General features: G+C 47.0%; 1 protein-coding gene across 1 annotated transcript in view; it reads left to right on the forward strand.

The window, feature by feature from the left end:
• LOC122368893 (galactoside alpha-(1,2)-fucosyltransferase 2-like) overlaps positions 1-23,163 on the forward strand; it is a 90,032-nt gene extending 66,869 nt beyond the window's left edge. Inside the window, exons 8-9 of the mRNA XM_043343206.1 lie at positions 3,860-4,008; positions 20,768-23,163. Of these exons, the coding sequence (XP_043199141.1) occupies positions 3,860-4,008; positions 20,768-20,904 (286 nt within the window). The 3' untranslated portion in view covers positions 20,905-23,163. The remainder of the gene's footprint in view (positions 1-3,859; positions 4,009-20,767) is intronic.
• The last annotated feature ends 608 nt before the right edge of the window (positions 23,164-23,771 follow it).

The raw sequence follows: 23,771 nt of genomic DNA on the forward strand, positions 1-23,771 counted from the left end.
CAGAGATGATGTCTTTAACCCTATTCCTGGCGGGCTCCGCCGGGACAAGAAACTGGCGGGGGGGGCCGATTCGGCCCCCCCCCCTGAGATCTCGAGAACGAAGCAAGATAGCGACAAACGGTAAACGGCATCGGATACGCACGGTCAAGATCTACAATTTTTACTTAGGTCATTTTCAGGTCAGGTCAAAGATGACGTCACAGGGGTCGAAAAAGTTAAAATGGCGGCGCTAGATATGGAGAGAGTTTTTCTCGAATAACTTTCGAATTAGTCAAGATAGGAACAAACTAAGGGCATCATCGTGATCCTCTCGTCAATCCGCATCGAATGATACATATGTTGACCTCGCAAGGTCAAGGTCAAAGGTTGACCTCAGGTCACGTGACCTCGAGGTCATCATGTATATCATTCGATGCGTCTTGACGAGCTGAACACAATGAGACCATCCACGCGTCTGTATCTTGTTCCTGTACGGAGTTATTGGCCAAAAACCTTTGGTGACCTTTGATGACGTCACATGACCTCACAGCTGCCCAACAGCAAAACAGACCTCAAGGTAGTGAAGGTTGATCGTATATGAAGTCATGTATGGTATATGGGGCCATTCCGACCCGTTTTAGTGGTAAAAACAGGGAGTTGGTTTTTCCCCCATTGACTTATAATGGGGAGGTCGCGAAACTGACCTGACCTTAGGTCACCGATATCAAAATTCCGAGATATACAAATTGCACATACTGGTACCCTAACTAAAGCCTGAAGAGAAGAAATTGATCGGTCAACAACTCTAGCTCTGGCGTGATTGCAAACTTTTTTGAGGGAGGGTCACCAAACCGCCTCTGGTGACCTGACCTGAGGTCAGATCAACTCAAAATTTTCAGACATGTTGCGTAGAAGCCTTTTAGGAAAAGTCAGAAAATTTGAGCTTCCTAGCTCAACGCGTTTGGGAGAAATAACCAAAAAACCTCAGGGGGGCTCCTGAGGCCCCCCCCCCGCCAGGAATAGGGTTAAGCATTTAGACCAGGTCGGGTCAGGTCAGGTCAGGTCAACCGGTAGGGGTTGTGACGGGTATTCGTACTACGTGTCAACCGCCTCGGACAGCTTCGTAACATGTTACGAAGGCACCATAACTACTTCGTAAATGTTTAAATGGTAGCTAAATTCGAATTCAGCTCCAAAAACTAGCCTAGAAACATGTAAAACTCGAAAAAGTGAACCGAGGTCACCCGAGGTCACCAAAAGTCAATGACCTGACCTGACCTTCAGGTGACCTTGACACCCACCCTAATGCATGGGAGCAACATCAAATCACATGTTTGAACGTTTGAAACCACGAAAAGCTTGCAAACGCGAGGCTACTGCGAGCCGACATGCGCCGAACCGCGATTTCGGCCAAACATGGTCACAGAAAAGAGGTCACAGGTCAAAGGTCATTAGGGTCAGGGTCATGAAATTTTCAGGGTAGGTGTAAAATTGATCAATGCGAGGGTACTGAAAGTTTTGTCGCGATCGGCCGCTTTTTACGCGAGTTATTTGCGAAAAACCTTAGGGGGTTGCATCACCTGTGCCGGCGAGGGTTAAAAACGTAGTTTTTGCGAAGAAAAAGAACTATTTTTCGATACAAACTTGTGATGTAATTGAACTGCATTACTTTTGCCAGCATTGTGTTCCTCTCGTCGAGACGCGTCCAATTAACTATAAGTTAGCCTTAACCCTCGCCGGCACGGGGTGTTGATGCACCCCTCCCTCTAAGGTTTTCGCGAATAGTTCGCACAAAAAGCGGCTGATCGCGACAAAACTTTCAGTACCCTCGCATTGATGAATTTTACAACTACTCTAAAAATTTCATGACCTTGACCCAAATGAACTTTGAACTGTGACCTACTTCCCGAGACCATGTTTGGCCGGAATCGCGATTCGGCGCATGTCGGCTCGCATTAACCGCGCGTTTGCAGTCTTTTCGTGGTTTCAAACGTTCAAACATGTGATTTGATGTTGCTCCCATGCATCAGGGTGGATATCAAGGTCACCTGAAGGTCAGGTCAAGTCATTGCCCTTTGGTGACTTCGGTTCACTTTTTCGAGTTTACATGTTTCTACTTTCTAGGCTAGTGTTTGGAGCTGAATTCGAATTTAGCCACCATTTGAACATTTACGAAGTAGTTTTGGTGTCTTTGTAGCATGTTACAAATGTGTCAGAGGCGGTTGACACGTACTATGAATACCTGTCACGAATCCTTCTGGTTGACATGACCAGACCTGACCCGACCTAGTCTAAATGCTTAACCCGCGCCCCGTAGGGCTATCGGCGGACCCTTCCACCAGTAGGGGGGGGGGGCGTTTCGCCTCCCCCCAATAACTCGGGAATTTACCGGCTGATTTTCAAAATTCAAACGGAGTTCCCACCTGGGAACTACCTTGTGACCAAATTTCATTGACCTAGGTCAAAACAATGACGTCACAGGTCAGGTCAAAGGTCGGAATTTCACCGTTCACAGGCATTTCAAGAAATGTGTTGTGAAATTGAGTAAATTGGTAAGTTATTGAAAACCATCGATGGTACATTGTTCGTCAAACACATACTTTGCTATCTGAGGTCACTGATACCAGGTCAGGTCACAGAGGTCAGGTCACTGGGGTCACAATATGAAAGTGTCGTGTGATGCATGTTTTATGGTCCATTTTACATGACAAATGCGATTATGTAGGTCAGGCAGCCTTTGGGGCCAGCTTAGGTTACGTTTTGGTGAAGGTCAGGTCAAGGTCAGGTCAAATTAGGTCAAATCTCAATGTTGATATTTTTGCATAAAATGGTTATCGATTCGATGCCCCTCGTCATGGGGAGTCTAATGGTGGTTTTTGTTTTGTCCCACGTGGTCTAGAATTGCCAAAAAATGAGTTTGAAAATTTGACGTCATCATTTTTAAACAGTTTTTTCGCTCTAACTTGGCCAACAAACGAGATATCGATCTGAAATTTGGTATGTAGATAGAAAACGGTAGGTGCTATCACATATATTCCGTTTTTTTTTAACTCTTAAAACCTTTTAAATTTTTTGGCTAATATTTAAAAAATGTTTTTTTTTATTTTTAGGGATCAAAACTCCAAAATGTAAAAAAATCTGACATAACATTTTTGTAGCCCTGTTAATTCTACACCCTTTATGTCTTGATCATTTTTCTGTATCTTCAAAGCTGTAGGCCTGACAGCTCTTCTCGCTAAGGTCTTTTTTCGGTCGAAAATTGTAGAACATGACGTCATTCTGACCTCATTTGTGGCCAACCTATCGTGGTCTCTGGTTTTTTGTCACAATGTGTACAATTGATGCCCGGAGGGGTCCTGAAGTTTTGGTGGCGATATCTTCAGCCGTTTAGGAGATATCGACGGAAAAGGACAGGGGGGCCGTTTCGCCCCCCCCCCCCCCCTACGGGGCGCGGGTTGAAGACATCATCTGTGATCAAAACTAACACGATATTGGTGATAAGCACCCCGAAAACCCCCTAGCAGCCACACTTTACGACTTTCTAACAGGTCCCGATTTTCCCGACCTTTGATCTATTCCAATTACTCATTCTGGTCGGTCCTGCCCAAACACTTCAGTGTCGCTGGCGTATGTAAACGAAACCAGAGGACATCGTGGCGACACCGCCCTTTTTGAGATATCTATTCGTGAAAAACCTGACGGGAGGCGTGAAAACGCACCGCTCGCCCCATCACGGCGCGAGGTAACAAGGTGGCAGAGAAATACTCTAAGCAATAAGCATTATATGAAATTGCCTCAGCGACCAGCCAGCAGTACAGATGACTATCTCACTGAACAGATGACTATCTCACCGAACCATGTCCGTCTGTGTCGCCCGCAGACAGCACCTGAGTGCGCCCGACGTGCACTTTCTGGGCGATCCACGCAGCGAGTCCCCCGGCGTGGAGCGGGACCTGGCCCTGCTGGCCGCCTGCAATCACACCATCTTCGACTATGGCACCTACGGCTTCTTCGCCGCATTCCTGGCAGGTCAGTGAGGTCAGCTACCGTGTCATCTTTGATGACAGCTTGACCCGCGCATGCCGGGGGGGCTCTACAGAGCCCCCTCCCGTTTTTCGGCAATATCATCTAAACCGTTTCACCGATCAACACAAAACTTGCAATACCCTCAGCGGCATCAATTTGACACCTTGTTTAAAAATTTCAACTTTCTAACTACCATAGTTTGGCCGGGAATGACGTCAGAGTGACGTCATGTCGGCCGATTTTGATGCAAAATATTGAATTACGGCAAACGCTCTCAAGAGCTTATTTTTAAAGCTAGATCCAATTTCTTTGCATCAGTGGACTACAAATACACGTAGCTATCAAACTGCTATCTCGAATTTTCGAAAGTTTGAAAATTTCGAAAAACATATTTTTACAATTACAAAAAATATATTTTTTTGATTTTTTCAAAAAAGATTTTGATTTTTCGCAAAAACCGGAATATATGTGATAGAACATAAACTGATAAACTACTCTAGCAATTTTTAGCTTAATATCTTCAAAAAGAGCCAAGTTATTTGCATTATTGTCAACATTTTACATTTATATATTTTTTCAAAACCATTATTCAGTACGTTTTTGACATCGTACAGCAATATAAATGGCACCATCGTGTTCCTGAGCTCCAACCGCATCTGATAGGCACCTTTTTTGTTGAAAAATTTCATTTTCAAAATTTGACCTTCTTTGACCTGAAATTGACCTGACCTACGGTATATTCAGCTGAAAATGACCTCAAATGACCCAGCCGACATTATTTTCGAAATCTACATGTAAAATGGACCATAAAACATGCGTCACGTGACCAATACATGATATACAATTTTGGTGACCAAGGATGACCTGGCCTTGACCTGAAAAATTCTAAGTAAAAGTTTGGTACCTTCCGGGTATCTAAGGCATATATCAAGGAGTGCGTAAACCAAAAATGAGCCTGATCGGACATGTCAGTCGGCGCCCAGAGCCTAAATTGTAAACAAGCAAAAATGCCGATAATTTTTACTTTGCCCTGACCTGTGACGTCATCAGTGACCTTGAGGTCAACAAAAATAGGTTTGGTTCGACAGTTTTTCCAGTGCTATCAGACGCCGTTTGAATTTTGACGATCGATCCAGTAGTTTCGGAGATAGGAGGGGGAGCTCTGGAGAGCCCCCCCCCCCCCCTCAGTCACTCGCGTTATGGAAAATACCCCAGTCATGCGCGGGTTAACCCGCGCCGTGGTCAATTTGTCGAGGGAAACAAAATTTCATTGCCCTCGGGGTCACCGATGAGGTCACAGGTCAGGTCAAAGATGGAATGTTTCACCGTTCACGGGTCTTCTAGGGAATGCCCTATAACACCGAGTAAAACGCATTTTGTCGAGAATCAGCGATAGGGCGGTCAGTTGCCTAGTACATATGTTGCTAGTAGAGGTCACTGACATTACCAGGTCAGGTCACAGGCTGACCACAGGTCAGGTCACCAGGGGTCAGCACATGAACCCAACTTATTTAAGGTTGTGCTATGCATGTTTTATGGCTAATTTTTCATTCCCAACTCAATGGTGTTGGTTATAAGACCATCAGGTACGGCTTAGGTCACTTGCTGGTGAAGGTCAGGTCAAGGTCAGGTAAAAAAAGGCCAAATTTTAAAATTGATAGTTCTGCATAGAAAGGTGGATATTGATTCGCTGCAGCTCGTCACGGGGAGTCCAATGGTGTTCTTTGTTTTGCGCTACGGGGTCTAGAATTGCCAAAAATTGAGTTTGAAAATTTGACGTAAACACTTTTTAACAGTTTTTTTATAACTTGGCCAAAAAAGAGGTAGCAAGCTCAAATTTGGTATGTGGATAGAGGCGTTAACCCTCGCCGGCACAGGCCACTTTGCGTCCTTCGACGGCACAAGGGGGGGGGTTGGTACGACCCCCCTCGCGTTTGGCCCCTGATCGAGCTAGAGCTTCGCGGAAAAAACGAGCGTGTTGCCCGTCACGAGAGAAAGCCGATGATACCCAATTTTAAGATCCTAGGTCATCGGGGACCTTCCAGGTCAGGTCAATGACCCGAAAACCGGGAAAATCGGGACCTGCTAGAAAGTCGTTAAGTGTGGCTACTATGTGGTTTTCCGGGTTGCTGATTACGAATATCGTGTTAGTTTTGATCAGAGATGATGTCTTTAAGCATTTAGACCAGGTCGGGTCAGGTCAGGTCAGGTCAACCGGTAGGGGTTGTGACGGGTATTCGTAATACGTGTCAACCGCCTCTGACAGCTTCGTAACATGTTACGATGACACCAAAACTACTTCGTAAATGTTCAAATGGTTGCTAAGTTCGAATTCAGCTCCAAAAACTAGCCTAGAAACATGTAAAACTCGAAAAAGTGAACCGAGGTCACCCGAGGTAACCAAAGGTCAATGACCTGACCTGACCTTCAGGTGACCTTGACACCCACCCTTATGTATGGGAGCAACATCAAATCACATGCATGTTTGAACGTTTGAAACCACGAAAAGCTTGCAAACGCGCGGCTAATGCGAGCCGACATACGCCGAATCGCGATTCCGGCCAAACATGGTCTCGGAAAAGAGGTCACAGGTCAAAGGTCATTTGGGTCAGGGTCATGAAATTTTCAGGGTAGGTGTAAAATTGTGGAATGCGAGGGTACTGAAAGCTTCGTTGCGGTCGGCCGCTTTTTACGCGAGTTATTCGCGAAAACCTTAGGGGGGTTGCATCACCCCCCCCCCTGTGCCGGCGAGGGTTAAGGAATATCACATAGACTCCGTTTTTTGTCGAAATTCAAAAACTGTTTTGGATTTTTCGGCTATTATATTCATTTTTCGGCTACCTATTTTTAATTTTTGGGGGTCAAAATCAAAAACATTCAAAAAACCGAGATAATGTTTTTGTAGCCCTGTTAATTCTACAGCTTTTATGTTCTAATCATTTTTCTGTATTTGCAAAGCTATAGGCCGGACAGCTCTTCTTGCGAAACCCTTTTTTAGGTCGAAAACAGCAGAACATGACGTCACTCTGACGTCATTTCTGGCCAACCTATCACAGCCTTTGGAAACATTTTTGGTCACAATGTGTAAAATTGATGTCCGGGAGGGTACTGAAAGTTTGGTGACGATCGGTGCAGCAGTTCTGGAGATATATTGAAAAGTCTGTTGTGGGGGCAACACCCCCCACCAGGGCGCGGGTTTACCTTCCAGGCGGTGGGGGGGGGCATTTTTTGCCCCCCCCCCCCATTCAGTTTTTTCGATATATCTCGAGAACTGCAGCGCCGATCGTCACCAAACTTTCAATACCCTCCCGGGAGTAGCTAGCGCACATGCTGACCAAAATTGTTTCCAAAGGATATGATAGGTTGGCCGCTAATGACGTCAGAGTGACGTCATTTCTGCCATTTTCGACCCAAAAAAAGGTTTCGCGGGAAGAGTTGACAGGCCTACACCTTTAGGGATACAGAAAAATGTTTCAGACATAAAAGGTGTGGAATCAAGAGGGCTACAAAACTGCAATTTCGGTTTTTCGAATTTTTGGATTTTGACCCCCAAAAATAAAAAATAGGTTTTATGAATATAATAGCAAAAACTCCAAAAAGATTTGAATTTCGAAAAACCGGATTATATGTGATAGTCCCTCCATCCTTCTATCTACATACCAAATTTGAGATCGATAACTCTTTTTTGGCCAAGTTATAGCGAAAAAACTGTTCAAAATTGATGACGTCAAATTTTCAAACTCAATTTTTAGCAAATGTAGACCTCGTAGCGCAAAACAAAGACCACCATTAGACTCCCCGCGACGAGCTGCATCGAATCAATACCCATTTTATGCAAGAATATCAACTTTGAAATTTGACCTTTTTTGACCTGACCTTGACCTGACCCCCACCAGAAAGTGGCCTAAACCGTACCTGCTGGTCTTATAACCAACACCATTGAGTTGGAAATGGAAAACTGGCCATAAAACATGCATCGCACAAACTTAGTTGGGTTCATGTGGTGACCCTTGGTGACCTTTGGTGACCTGACCTGTGACCTGACCTGGTATGACCAGTGACCTCTAATAGCAACATATGTACTAGACAACTGACGCCTTATCGCTGATGTTCGACAAAATGCGTTTTACTCGGTGTTTTAGCGCCTTCCGTAGGGAACATCTCGTGCATGCGGTGCAGACGGCATCACCATCGAGATGCTGAAGCTGACGTTCCCTGTCGTGGGTCCCCATCTCCTGCGTGTCGTCAACTCATGCATTGTTAACCGTGACATGCCTCGGGAATGGAAAGCGGCGACTGTCACTCCCCTCTTCAAGGGCGGTGACAAGAGTGATCCCAGCAACTATCGACCGATTTCCATTTTACCTGTAGTTGCTAAACTGTGTGAACGAGTGATATGTACCCAGCTGATGACGTATCTATCGAGTCATTGCATTTTGTGCCCGCAGCAGTATGGTTTCCGTCCCGGTCTGTCCACGGAGGCGGCTGTGCTGGACACTGTCACATACGCCACTGAGAACATCGACCGAGGACAAGTGACGTCACTAGTAACAGCAGACACGTCGAAGGCGTTTGACAGCGTCGAGCACGGCCGTCTCCTGGACAAGCTGGGTTGGTATGGTATCCAACCTGACTGGTTTGCTGACTGGCTTCAGGGGCGGACTCAGGTCATCAGAGGGGGGTCGACACGTGCCTATGACGTCACGCATGGTGTGATCCAGGGATCCATTTTGGGACCTGTTCTATTTTTACTTTTTACGAACGACCTGACCGCACACATGCCCTACGGCAAAGTGATTTTGTACGCAGATGACGCCCAATTCCTGGACACAGAACTGCCTTCAAACAGTGACATTCTTAAAAATCGAGTCGAACGTAACCTCTTCACTGCATTTAAGTGGTTCACTCAGAACAGACTGAGGATAAATCCATCCAAAACGGAAATGGTTATTATTAAATCGAAGCGGAAAATCTTTGAGGAAAATTTCTCAGTTAAATTTGGAGCAGATACGATTCTCCCAGCTCAAAGTGTCAAGGTTCTGGGCGTCATCATTGATCGGCATCTGACGTGGGAAAAACATGTATCAGCAGCTGTGCAGCGCTGCTACGCTGTGTTGATAGGCCTGGCCAGGATGCGTCACCGACTACCAGAGGATACCAAGCGCCTGCTCGTTGAAGCGCTAGTCCTTCCACATGTGCGCTATTGTATCAGTGTTTGGGGTAGCTGCACGGTAGAGCAGAAGAAGCGGATCCAGAAGGCTGTGAACTTCGGTGCTAGGATTGTAACTGGACTGGGCCGCCGCGAACATGTTACACCGGTGCTGCAGCAGCTCGGATGGGGAAAGCTGGATGATATGCTGAAGGATCATGATATCTCGATTGTAAAACGACTACTCACTGCGTCAGACGCATCGGAGATCCTGAGAGCGAAGCTCGTGCATCGCTCTGAGATATCCGACCAGAGTACCCGAGCAGCAGCGAGTGGCCAGCTGCAGTTGCCACGCGTCAAAACAGAGATGGCGCGACGCAGTTTTCTTTTTAGAGCAGTTGCTGCATGGAACAGTGTTCTGAAGTGATAGGGCTGTCCTCGTGCCTTTTATTTTTTATCTATATAGTATCTACCTACATGTATGCATTTTAGTGGTTCTTATTTTCTTTAAGGATTTCTATCTATTTTGTAGACATTTATATATTTTACCATCAGCTTGTATGCTGATGTCATGCACCTGTTTCATTGCCTTCTATATTTCCACTTTTATAGGGTGTTCATTTTTAGAGTAGCCACAGTTTAGCACTACTGTTCAATTTTAACATTGTATGTTTGATAGATAGGTGTCTGGCGTTGGTTTGTCTGTGCAATGTCTGTCAAAAGTGTTTTGCATTTATGTATTGACGTGGATACCATAAAATCCACTTTGTGGAGGATCCTAATACATTATCTATCTAAGCCCCGTGAACGGTGAAACATTTTATCTTTGACCTGACCTGTGACGTCATCGGTGACCCCGAGGTCAATGAAATTTGGTTACCCATTACAAATTTGACAGGGCTATCGAACGCCGTTTGAATTGTCCGGATCCGTCCAGTAGTTTCGGAAATACGGGGGGGGGGGCAAAAAATTGCCCCCCCCCCACCGCTCGGAAGGTGGCCGGGAGGCCCATCGCCTGCCGGGTTAATTATCTGCTCCTTGCTCCCTATCCTTGTCAACGTAAGATGCAGAGGTCCCATCTATTTAACATCAATGCGGCTATTGCTACAGAGGTAAGACACTGATAATGAGTTGTAAGACACTGAGAATGAGTTAGTCATTTGAGGAGAGCACCGTTCTGTCACCTGCGGCAGCCCAGTTGGACCCAGAGTCGGCTTATTCCCGTTACATGCTGTCAGTAGACTGTCACCTGTCATACCCCGTGGTGTCAGTCACCCCAGTAGCTGTTTCCGCACTCACAGTATTCCAGTGACTGTACTGTCACAAAGCAGTAACGCAGCCTGACCTCCACCTGCTGCTGGCACTCTGTAGCGCTGTGACGGCTAGCAGCAGCCTCGGATGGCTACAAAGGGCAGTCTGTCGGGTGGCTGCAGGCTGAGGATCCGCGTACTCAGATTATAAGCACACAATATAAAATATATCAGTTCATTGGTGTGTGAAGCTGATCCTCCGTTCCGTCGTTTCCATCTTCATGATAGTCCATAGGATAATCAGGATAGTCAGGGTAGATACCCATCCTCCCCTACTTCTCCACGCCTCAACCCCCTGTTCAGGGCAGGACTGGCAACTTCACCCCATGGGGGCTGCTCTTGGGCTGCTCCACCCTAGGCGCAGGCCCGTACGGAGACCGTCAGAGGTCTGGGTGGCCTGTCTTCGTGATGGGCTTAGCCCCGACGGGTCACCAGGGTGCCCGCCCAGACCAATGTCTCACCCTAATTCCTATATCATCTTTCCGGCTCTGCAATGGTTCCATTACATAGACTGAAAGAGCCCAACCGAGCAAAACAATTTTAGATCAAGCTGATGAGACAAATTACAAAATGAAGTTACGATTAGGAGCATCTGTACATATTGCGTAAATAGCGCCGAGACTGGGACTAGAGTACAATGGATTTAATAGAATAGAATAGAATAGAATAGAATAGAATAGAATAGAATAGAATAGAATAGAATAGAATAGAATAGAATAGAATAGAATAGAATAGAATAGAATAGAATAGAATGAAATAGAATAGAATAGAATAGAATAGAATAGAATAGAATAGAATAGAATAGAATAGAATAGAATAGAATAGACGTCGAGCCAAAATGGTTATAACCCTCTTGTGGTTGTGGCAGATTATGATATGCGCTTACAATTGCATATCTGTATCAGATGATATCAGCTTGCTATTCTCATCAACTGGACATTTGTTGACCCTAAGTTATTAAAAAAAAAGATAAAAACACCCTGTCATTGTTGAATTATGTAACTAAGTTAACCCTATTAGTGGCAGGGGGGTTGTTTTTTATCCACTCCTCAGGTTTTTCGGGAATATCTCCGAAACCGCTGAAGCTACGATGCTGAAATTTTCTGACTTTTCCTAAAACTAAATTGGGCACATTCCCTGAAAATTTCAAGTTCATAACTTTACCAGGGGCGGCTCCAGAGCACTGGGAATTGGGGGTCCTATTCGTGAAGCGAGTCATTTGGGCGAAGATCACGATGCTGCACCAGTTTTACGAACAGTGAATAAAAGGTATCATGTGATAACATATACAAAGTTATTGTGCATCCTCTTTTGACACGTTTTTGCTATAATAGGCGGATCCAGGCGTCCAAAAAGGGGGGTTATGTTTTACCTCCCAACATAGGTGCCCTGACACCGCCTATGCATGACCAATACAATTGTAGTCGTTCTCTCATAAGAAAATTGTAACATAACAAGACCATTACCACCCTTTTTAGAAACAGTACCAACAAAAACCTTATTTACTATACTTTTTGTGTACCCCCAATCTCAATGATCTGTATCCGCCTATGATTTTTGAAAATGCATATTTTTAGGATCCATGTGAATTCCTGGTTCATTCTCTATCGATCGGCAAAAGTTGCGTTAAGATTGGTTCAGAAACCTGGCCGTGATAAACAGTCTAAAATGTATCTGCAATTTGTCCGTTTTTACCCCCCTCTACCCCCTATTGACATTTTTTTAATTTTTATTTTTTAGAAATGTAGATCACGTTGAGCGAAATCGAATGCCGTTTGAATTTTGAAAATCGGCCCGTTAGATCTCGAGATATCAAGGGGGGGGTCGTAAACAGCCCCCCCCCCCTGCCACTAATAGGGGTAGCCAGGAGCCTGCCACTAATAGGGTTAATGCCATCGACTCCATTTTGTTTTTGCGATGTGAAAAAAAAAATGTTTGGTTGACACTTCACACTCAATTATTGGTCAGAAGTCAGCGACCACGGCTCCGGTCCGTGATTGCCAGGTGGCGCGTGATAGGCGTCACATATTGTCCGATTGTGACGACTGTCTTGTCACTAAATGAGCGTTAATAGTGCGTTTCGCAGCTTTATATACCCAACAGTTTTAGACATAAGGCCGAGGTGTCTCAGCTAGGATTTATGACGTGCTGAATCAATTAAATATTTATAAAACGTTGTAAAGAACACTTAACACCACAAACTGAATCGCCTCTTACGCCGTCTTTGTCCTTTCAAATACACATGTGTTCAGGCAGTCCCAATTGCAGCCATACTTTGGTCAATCACATGCAGATGCGAGCTGAAGCCCATCTTCGTCTACCAGAGAATGTCGCATCTGTTAGTTGCATATGCAGCGTGGGGGCAAAAAATCATCATTCACCGGCTTATTCGTGACGCTGTAGAATGTATGCAAATGTCCTAGAAACCATCTATTGTCGAAAACTGGAAGCGGCACCCTGTATAGGTGCGCACATTCAAACTGGATTCCACAACTTACTTTTGCATGGCACCGTGATAACCGGTCCCTACCAATGTGCATACCAAATTTGAGCGCAACCGCTTTAGCCGTTCTCAATATCTGGAATCGACCCCTGCACATGCACACGTGCAGCAAGCAGCACCCCAACTGTGGCACATGGAAATGCATTGCCTAGTGGGCGCTTGCCTACATGCCAAGTTTCAGCACAATCGGCCCAGTAGTTAGGTACCGAGACATTGCAATTATCTGCAAAACTGACATATCTTCGTTTTGCACGTGGCACGTGCATAAGGGGTCACCCACATGCATCGGGAATAGTCCAATACTTGAAAGAAGGATTGAGGCTACCCTGCAAAAATTACCGCAAGTAAATCGGTCTAGTGGTTGCGCTCTAGTCTAATGGTTGCGGTCGGTCCAGGTCTAAATCGGACTAGCGGTAGCTTCACAAAAGCGTCCTCACGGGCCCCTCGTTCTCAGAAATTGCTGCTATTCTACGTGACTTCGGTCGCATGCAGCACCGGGTCGGGGCACTGGGTTGAATGACGTATGAATGCCGGGCCGGGGCCTTGGAATGATGGTTGATTAACGAATAGAATACTAACAAATAGAACTGAAGTTCACTGACCTGAAGAATGCGTCTATGTAGCCAAATGTAGTTTTGACAAGACAGTACAGCCCCGGCCATTGTATAGTTAAATCGATCAGCACATTTTTGATCGTCCAATATTGTGGCAGCTTGTATGCAGTGGTTTCCTGGAACTTGTGTTTGGCCCTATACCATCCCAGATCATGCATGATCACGGATACAAAGCAGCACGTCCAGCCATGGCTGGACGTGCTTGCCTCCACTAGCGTCACCACGAGGAGGAGGCAAGTGGGGCAGCTCGACCCTCTTAACTTCAATCAGGCACCCCCTGGTATCGATACAGATCCGATGAGATTTTGTGATCGGGAAAGAAATGAGAGTGTAGTTTTCTTAGAATGGCTGAGGTTGGACCTGGTCGGAGCCTCCAGTTCCAACTAGAGTTGGATTAGGGGAGGATGGGGTAATACTGTCATTTGTCGCCCCAGAACGCGTCTTACTCGTGGAAGGGGAAATGTCAACGCTTCATGCGTCACCTGTGAGGGACTTGTTTTCCTTTGGACCTTTTTTTCGTGCGTTTGTATGTACAAAGCAGTTATAACTAACAGTTATAATTCATTTAGTATGCACGTTGCGTTGCCTTCAGGAAAATGCCAAGCATGCATGGATTTGTTATACTTAGCACCGTCCATTCGTGAGGCTGAGCACTGAGAAGTGTACCTTCATAGGTTACGTGGCTAGAAATGTCTACCCCTCCGTTGACGTTAAAGGTGAAGCTATCCACCATGCTGTGAAGGGCATCCCTCTTGTAAGTTACATCGAAGTTATCTGCTGCAAAAAAAAAGCATTTCGAAGATTGTACCGAGGAAAAACTTAACCCTCGCCGGACCTATTGGTTTTCTACATACGCGCCGGCCGGGGGGGGGGGGGGCGGGTACGACCCCCCCCCCTCGCCGTTTCGCCCCTGGTGGAGCTAGCGCGTCGCGGAAAAAACGAGCGTGTGCGCCGTTACGTGACGCAGAGATTGGTACCCGATTTTAAGGTCCTAGGTCAACCGGTGACCTCTGAGGTCAGGTCAAGTGCCCCAAGGTACGGTTCAGTTTTTGGTGAATAACTTCGCAAAAAAAAAACGGCCGCAGAGCGCCGATTTTGGCAGCATCGTGTTCGTCTCGCTCAGGCGCGTCGAATGGTATACTTTTTGTCCGGGTCAGGTCAACTTGGGGTGTTGACCTCAGGTCAAGGTCAGGTCAGCACCCCCAGGTCACGAAGCTGGTCAAAAGAGGTCATGTCGCATATCATTCGATTCGGCAGGTCTTCCTGAGTCCATTGGTGGCTTTCCCGACTCGCTAGCTCAATTTGATCAAGAGTTATTAACGAAAAACTAATATGACCTTGACGACGTCATAAATGACGTCACGCAAGGTCAACATTGCAAAAGTGACGCATCTAACCTTGCAAGGAGTGCATCAAATCACGATTCTGTGTGCTTGAGATAGTTGGAGATCGTTCCCGGCGCCATAATAGCAGTTTTCATTTTTCCCCATTGACTTATAATGGTGAGGTCACGAAAATGACCTGACCTCATATGACCTTTAGGAAAAATCCGAGATATACAAGTTTTGGGACTCATAATGGATACTAGATCCTGCAAGTTTCATTTCCCTGTGACATCTCCTCTGGCAGTGAGGGCGTTGCGAAGTTGCGACATCTGAAGACCGTGCAGAGGTTCACTTATGACGTCATAGGTCAGTGACCTGACCTGACCCAAAAATGCGGTTGGTGTCAAAAGATCCGGCTTGGATCAAAGGTCAGGTATGCCAAGTTTCAGCTCTCTATCGCCAGCGTATTCGGAGCTATCGCGAAAAAACCCTATGGGGGGGGGCGGCACCCGCCCCCCCCCCCTCGGCCGGCGAGGGTTAAAGTACCTATGTATACGAAACATCTGTACATATGCTAGAAGCACTGGCGGATCCAGCCATTTTCAAATAGAGGGGCCAAAGCCGGCCACTTTTTGGAACTCAATGATTTCCTCAATGACTTACAGTGATTTCCGGGATGCATGTACCGATTATCCCCCCCCCCCCCCCAGCTAAAAAAGAACTCCCCGCCGCAAGTTAGATGCATGCCAGGGCCATTGTCCGACCGCTTACCATTCGAAAGGTATTCATTCGACATTCAACATTCGGAAGAGGGCAAAAAAAAATATAATGAGCAAAGGAATGATGTCAGGTCAAAGGTCAGAGGCCAGTTTTACCAAAAAATACCAGCCGGCCGCCGAAATAAAATATCCAGCCGAAAAAATAGACGCCACACAGCCACGAGTTTCACCAACAAAAAATTCCAGCCGACTTCGGACGGAAATTATTTGTCGCCGGTAGTCAGCTGATATTCTGTTACGATATCAAATTACGATATGTCAAGGAGGTTAATAAATCATTTAAAGCATGTTTTCAATCAAATTGAAGCGTGATTTCTAATGCAAATGCTATATACATTTGGAAATATTGTTATCGTAAATTATTACATTATTTTCAAGAGTACCTAATAACAACAAAGTAGACCATTATAAACTTTCATATCTATATTAACATTCTGGTGCCCAGCAAAAGCCAATCAATACAAAACTACCAAATTGTAAACGTAGGCACGTCATTCATAAAGGTGACTTAAGGAAGCTTGCATTTAAGGCAAATTTAAGATGGATCTTTTTTCCTGTCAGCCTATTATATTAATTTTTACAATACCTTCAACTTGTTATGTACCTTTTTGCCTGTTTTTAGTCGCACCTTGTAGAAAATCATCGTGTAGACCGAGAACGCAATGTGTGGACCTCCAGCTATGAGGTGGGGACTAGATGAGACCCACTCCAGTGGCAGCGGAACACCTTCAATTAAGGGGGCACTGCCGACTTTGGTCCCATTCTTTCCATGCAACGCCCATAGGGCTAATATTAAAATGTCAAAATCAAAGGGGGGCACGGTGCCCCGGTGCCCTACCCGTTCCGCCGCCTATGAGTCCCGCTCCCGACAGATCCGGGAGCCGCACCTCTTTCCTAGCTTTCAAAAGAGCGGCAAATAAGCGGTCAGCATTGCTCCCAGAGACGCCACCTGAAGCTGGACGGACGACGGACAGTTCCGCTGCCGAGCGATTGAAGTTGAACTGCGGTGCTACGAGGCGGCTTCGCGTGCACTGCATTAGCACCTTCTAGCGGGAGTAAGAGGGCTAACGAACTCGCCAAGGCCTATATATGTAAAGCATTGTGCAAAGGCGAGTGTCTTACCTTAGGAAAATACCTACCCAGATTAACTGCTGCACCGCGGTCATTGCAGGGCTGAGGGTACGTCGTTCGCTCCGCTTCGGCGAGGTGGAGGTCAGACTGCCCGGCTAGGTGGTTTTAGCCGATATGCAGGCCCCGTTTGCCGGGCCCGGTCGAGCAGAAGGAACGCCACACAGCAAAGAATATTTGCTCCAGGCCCGCTACACTGGTCCGGCTCGTAAGTCGTAACAAATTAACAATACCTGCGCTAGCGTCGTCGACCGTCGTTCGACTGCGCCCAGTACCGCTCAGTGGAGAGTCCTGCCGAACTCCTCTGCGTATGCCCAGATCATTCGTTGCGCGCGGACACAATCGTCCGACGGAGACCGCTGTGCATTATGATCGGGTGGTCACCACCTTGGTCGCCGGCTTTCACACCCAGCCGAGCCGTCTGGCTACGCCCCAAATGATCGTCTAAGCCTTTCGATTGGTTTGTAACTCGGGTCTAATATCGAAATGTTTGGGAGTTAGGACATGTTAAATCCGTGTTCATGAACAAACATACATTATGCAACTAAAACGCTTTACTTACTTTAACTTTTCTAGGCTGATGACAAGGCATACATCTATTTCATTGCAATATTTCTAAAATGTAAATAAATCATGAGCAATGAGCATAAAAAAACAACAGCGATCCACTAGAAGCTAGTGTGGAAATCCACTGACGTAGGTCGCCTCGTACTGGCGCAGCTCGTAGCTCGTCCAGCAGCGCCAGCGTCTCCCGCACCCGCCCGCCCGCCTGCACCATCAGCCGCTGGAAATTGCTGCGCTGCCGCTCCAACATTAGCTTGACCGCCTGGCCGGCCCGGCGGATGCGCGCCGTCCTACGCACGCAGTGTACGTCTTCAACCGCGCCGGGATGTCGTACGACACGACCGCGTCCACGGCGTCCACGTCAATACCGCGCGCTATAGCCTCGAGCACACCAGCGCGGCCATCTCAGCTAGCGCGCGCCGCCGCCGGCACGCCGGCACTACCCCACAGAACTCAGTCACGCGCGCGCCCAGCACAGACAGCGGTAGCTCCAGCTGGTGCGCCACCTCGTTCCAGTTGACCAACACGAGCGAGCGTCGCCAGTCGGGCTGTCGGAGCAAATGGTGCATCAGCAGCGGCTTCAGCGGCTGCGGCGCCACCACGTTGAACGACTCGCTCAGCTCGGCCGGCGTGGTGAACCTGCCGACGAACTGACCGGGCAGTGCGACGGCGGCGGCCGCCGTGCCGACCACCAGCAGTCGCGGCTGGAACAGCGACATTCGCTCCAGCTTCTCCGGCCTCCGGGTTCTGTGACAGGGTGGCGAAGAATGGCAGCTTCTGAAGCGGCAGGTGAGGCGCGCAGACGGCGGCGGCCGTCAGCCGGCCGGCGATGCAGGGCGGCGGGCCGTGGCCGCCGCCACCCGCTCCACCGCTTTCAGCCAGCCCGTCTCGGCCATCTCGATCACCCGGTCGGCTTCGTCGATCACCAGGTAGCGCAGGTGCGGTAGCGAGAAGCCCTCGGCGCTGGTTATGTGATCCATCAGCCAGCCGGGAGTGCTCACCACGATCAGCCAGGGAGGCCGGGCCGCGCGGCCCCACCGCCACCAGTTGGCGCCCCCTCGTGCCACTGTGTCTCCACCCAGCAGCTGGACGCAGAGCGGCGTGTCGGCGTCGTACTGGCGGAACACGGCGGGCACCGAGCGGCCGGCCGGCGCCGAGACTCAGAGGTCGGCCGGTGGCAGTGGCGACTCTGCGCCTGCGGCCGCCAGCAGCTCGGGCAGCACGGTCACCTGCACCAGGAACACCTGTTCGATGCCCTCGGCGGCCAGCCGGGCGCGCAGCTCGGGGCAGAGCGCCGGCAGATTGGCCGGCGCCGGTCGCCGGTCGCCAATCGACTGCAGGTGCGCCAGCCAGTCGGGCAGCGCACGCGGTGCACGGTCTGTCGGCTCGGGCGCTCCACCTCGTCCAGCACGGTGAAGTCGTCAGCGGCGGCGTCTCCGTCCGACTCGGAGGTATCCTCACTGTCGTTATTGGCGACGGCGGCTGCCGCTGTGCGCTCAGTCAGGTCGGCCATCACAGCAACACTCGCCGATGATTGGCGTCATCGAAACCGTCGGACGATGGTGGATTCATCACCGTTTTTGCAGCAAAGACTGGAAAAACCTCAGCAAAAAACAAGGAAAACCTTACAACATGCCACAGCCTGCAATTGTGCATATTGTTATTATATTTCTCACATAACAGAAAATATTGGCTGCTTTATTCTAGGAACTGGCATGAAAAACATAAGCTAAAATCAAGCTAAGTGAATTATTATTGTATTTCAACATGAGACTGGGAAAAAATCCTTGTCACTGTCAACATGCCCAGTGTAACGGATGGGCTGCATGAACATTTCGGCGCATGATCTGAAAACTCTGTGAGCAGAAATTTCAGCGCTGAGGTGAACAAATAACATTTCGGCCGCAATTTGCCTGGTGCCTCCACAATTTTGCAAAACTAACTCACAATACTTAAAGCCAGTTTTAACATGATCCCTGCATGACTCATGCATGCAAGATACACATGCATTCAATATCAGCACAGTGCACACACAACAGTTATGGATTCATTTACATTTTACAACATTACTATTATTTTCTTTTCCTTCAATATTGGCAGCATGACTTGCTGAGCTCAGTGGCACAATCTTATGACAGCAAGTTTGTTTGGGTTCTCAACCATGCAAACTTTGCATGTTTGGCTTCAAAAACAAGCCTTTATACATTTCTTTCATGCTATTCAATTTCTTTTTTTAAATTTACTGTCATTGATCTTGAAAATCTTGCCATTTTGGTCTTAGCCATGTCAATTGCACCTTCCCTATTCCGCACAGCTCAAGTAAGTTCCACCCAAAAGTAGTAGTGGTATCAGTAGTTGGCGCCCTGCATTGTCAAATGTAGCTGAATATGTGAAAACAGTGACATATTTATTTAAAATCTTGAGTCCAATGAGCCTACCCTCTCAGCCTCTCCTTCCAGCATTTGTTCAAGCACCTTCAATTTTCGAAAATGATCTTCCATCATTATTTTCCACTTCCGTGCGACTCGCACGAGCAATGAACTTGTAAGCTGACCACTAGTTAATAATGTGCTATCATCTTGCTGTTGGGTGCTTGTAGCAAAAAGATAATATAAACGAAAAAACTAACACCACAACACCAAACACCAGTCTAGTTGGTTCCTTTTGGTCCTGCCTGGTGACAAAGGCTCTTTCTTTACGCAATATCATCAGTATTCCTCTTCTAATCTTGAAGCCCAGATGCTTTACAAATTGGCCATGAATGATACTAAATTATTATATCAACTGGGAAGCGCAAATCACGATAATTAGTAACAAATGAGGCCAATTGTTCCAACACGACATCAAAAAAATAGACGGGGTCCCCCGTCTATTTTTTGGGCTGTTTTTCTACAAATAATGGCGCAAAATAACACTCCATTAATGCCGCATTTGCCGTTGGTGAAACTCGTTGGCTATTTTTCTGGCTGATATTTTTTCACGCCGGCGGATATTTTTCGCCTGGTTGGTGAAACTCGTCGGCTGGTTTTTGACAGAAAAATTGCGCCGGGCTGCTATTTTTCTGTTGGTAAAACTGGCCTCAGGTCTCCAAAAGTTTCAATGGTAAAATTTTCCCGCTTTTGGCATACCGGGACTTCGGTAACTGGGTTTAGGAATAAAGGTTTGTTGACTTATCTTGCATGTATGTCTGTCATCTGTTGTGCATTGCGGTCCAGAGGAGATTTCAAAGAGACGAGTTCTATTTGGGAGCGGGACAAATCACATTGTGGCCGCCCCAAGGACTGTCTTTGGCCCGGTGTCCCCTTCCCCTTGGATCCGCCAGTGGCTAGCACAGGTAGTAAGTATACATACAGCTGATACTGACGAGTGTTGTGTTGGGTCTCTCTTCAGGTGGAGATATGATTCTGGCCGACGGGGTCTCGGAGAAAGAGTCAGAAATGGTAACCGAGCTCAGGGAGGGCAAAATCAACGCCACATTCATCGACGGAAACGGACGAGTGCTCCCAACATGCGTCCGCTGCTCGTGACGTCGACATCATGACATCCTTGCTATTTATGAATACTTAGGTATCTTCTATGACGTACGTACACATTTACTGCCGTGAAAAGTTATTTTTGTGTATCACATGTTTTAGCTATGACGTTTTTATCAACTGTTGGTTTTACTAGAGTACGCAATAAATGTAGGTACTAAGGTAACGTCGTCGTTGTTAGGTCGTCGCGTCGATCACCGATGCATCCAACTTGTAGATGGCGGCCCAATCTTTGCGCGCTGGGCCAGGTAGGTGGCGCGGCCGTTTCTCAGACCCACGGTCAGCGATATGCTGTCGCCAGTAACCACTGCCAGTGCCGGTCAGCTGAGGCTGGGGATCGCTACGCATATCATAATCAGTGGGCTGAGTAGTCACGGGTGGCTGGTTTCCATTGGGCTCTGCCAGGTTCTGTTGTGCGTCTTGATACGAGCCCTGGCGCCAGGTGCACGCACTGAACCAAGTGAAATTTGTCGGGGGTGTTTCCACTAACAAGGTCGTGGTACTGATGGTCTCAAGGTAAGGATTCCAGCGATCAGAAGTTTGGATGCGGCCTGAATACCCCGGCTGTCAGACCAGCAGCTGTCCGGTGGCAGAGCGACAGAACCGGCAGCTGTCAGCTGTCAGAGCTGTCAGATCGTCCAGTCAGACCCGGACCGAGCTCTCTCCGCTCCACTCTAGTGGGAGCGAGGATGACGGCCATATAGCATCTATACTTCTGGGCGCTGACTGAAACCTTAATCCTGACACCAAAAGTGCTTTTTGCGCTGGAGAAGAATTCTGAAACGCTCAAGCTGTTATGTAAAGAAAGATTGCAAGCGTAACATTTAGAATCGATATAGGTACAGTCCACAGCAGAAGTAATGTGGGGTTTCAGTCATGGGTAATGGGTATGTTCTGCTTCTGAAGCTTAGGAACGATTAGCCAGACAACAATGAAACTTTGAATGTAGCTTATATGTATCGTCACCCTTGCAGCTGCAACTTTAGCTATTGACATCTTCTTTTCGATCACTCCGCATTAACCCTATTAGTGGCAGGCTCCTGGCTACCCCCTATTAGTGGCAGGGGGGGCTGTTTACGACCCCCCCCCCTGATATCTCGAGATCTAACGGGCCGATTTTCAAAATTCAAACGGCATTCGATTTCGCTCAACGAGATCTACATTTCTTAAAAAAATAAAATTAAAAAATGTCAATAGGGGGGTAGAGGGGGTAAAAACGGGCAAGATACATTTTAGACTGTTTATCACGGCCAGGTTTCTGAACCAATCTTAACGCAACTTTTGCCGATCGATAGAGAATGAACCAGGAATTCACATGGATCCTAAAAATATGCATTTTCAAAAATCATAGGCGGATACAGATCACTGAGATTGGGGGTACACAAAAAGTATAGTAAATAAGGTTTTTGTTGGTACTGTTTCTAAAAAGGGTGGCAATGGTCTTGTTAGGTATGTTACAATTTTCTTATGAGAGAACGACTAAAATTGTATTGGTCATGCATAGGCGGTGTCAGGGCACCTATGTTGGGAGGTAAAGAATAACCCCCTTTTGGACGCCTGGATCCGCCTATTATAGCAAAAACGTGTCAAAAGAGGATGCACAATAACTTTGTATATGTTATCACATGATACCTTTCATTCACTGTTCGTAAAACTGGTGCAGCATCGTGATCTTCGCCCAAATGACTCGCTTCACGAATAGGACCCCCCAATTCCCAGTGCTCTGGAGCCGCCCCTGGTAAAGTTATGAACTTGAAATTTTCAGGGAATGTGCCCAATTTAGTTTTAGGAAAAGTCAGACAATTTCAGCATCGTAGCTTCAGCGGTTTCGGAGATATTCCCGAAAAACCTGAGGGGTGGATAAAAACAACCCCCCCCCCCCCTGCCACTAATAGGGTTAAACAATCGCCAGTCAAAGCCAACCGTTGAGATTGGTAAAACCCTACATTACTTTAGCGGTGGGCTGTACGTAGTTCATATGTATGTATGTACTATGTACCTAGAAGTGTTTGGTGAACTTGCGTGCATGGCTTAGCTTTTGTCCTGTGCAAGAGCCACATTATAAGGAGAAGTACTAACAGTAACGGCGACTATTTTTTAATTATTATGTTAATTTATTTTATTTTATTTTGTTTTAATTCTATTTAATTTTATTTAATCTACAACTGACTTACATACTTTACCGAAGTACTTACAATGGACTTGTTGTGGGGCGCTCCATGTTATGCGAATAAATACATAAAATTAACTCTATTGTTGGCAATTGGCGCACTTTTGATGTTTTCATAGGTAAGTATTCTATATACGCCTTTGTATTGTATATAGTAGCCTTGACTTCTGACCCAAACCTAATGATAACTTGTTGTAGCCAGTGAAATGTGTTTTTTTAAATACAGTATTGATACTGTACATATTCATTCTCACCTCACACACATGCGCGGTGAGTTTTTAACCATCCATCCTTAACCCGCGCCCCGTAGGGCTACCGGCGGACCCTACCACCCGTAGGGGGGGCCGTTTCGGCCCCCCCCCTAAGATCTCGGAAAGTTACCGGCCGATTTTCAAAATTCAAACGGCGTTCGATAGCCCCACCCGGGAACTACCTTGTGACCGAATTTCATTGACCTAGGTCAAACCGATGACGTCACAGGTCAGGTCAAAGGTCAGATTTTCACCGTTCACAGGCATTTCAAGAAATGTGTTGTGAAATCGAGTTAATTGGTAATTTATTGAAAACCATCGATGGTACATTGTTCGTCAAACACATACTTTGCTATCTGAGGTCACTGATACCAGGTCAGGTCACAGCGAGGTCAGGTCACCGGGGTCACAATATGAAAGTGTCGTGTGATACATGTTTT

This window comes from Amphibalanus amphitrite, unplaced genomic scaffold (assembly GCF_019059575.1).
Source record: "Amphibalanus amphitrite isolate SeventyFive unplaced genomic scaffold, NRLGWU_Aamphi_draft 000987F_arrow, whole genome shotgun sequence".
Taxonomy (NCBI): domain Eukaryota; kingdom Metazoa; phylum Arthropoda; class Thecostraca; order Balanomorpha; family Balanidae; genus Amphibalanus; species Amphibalanus amphitrite.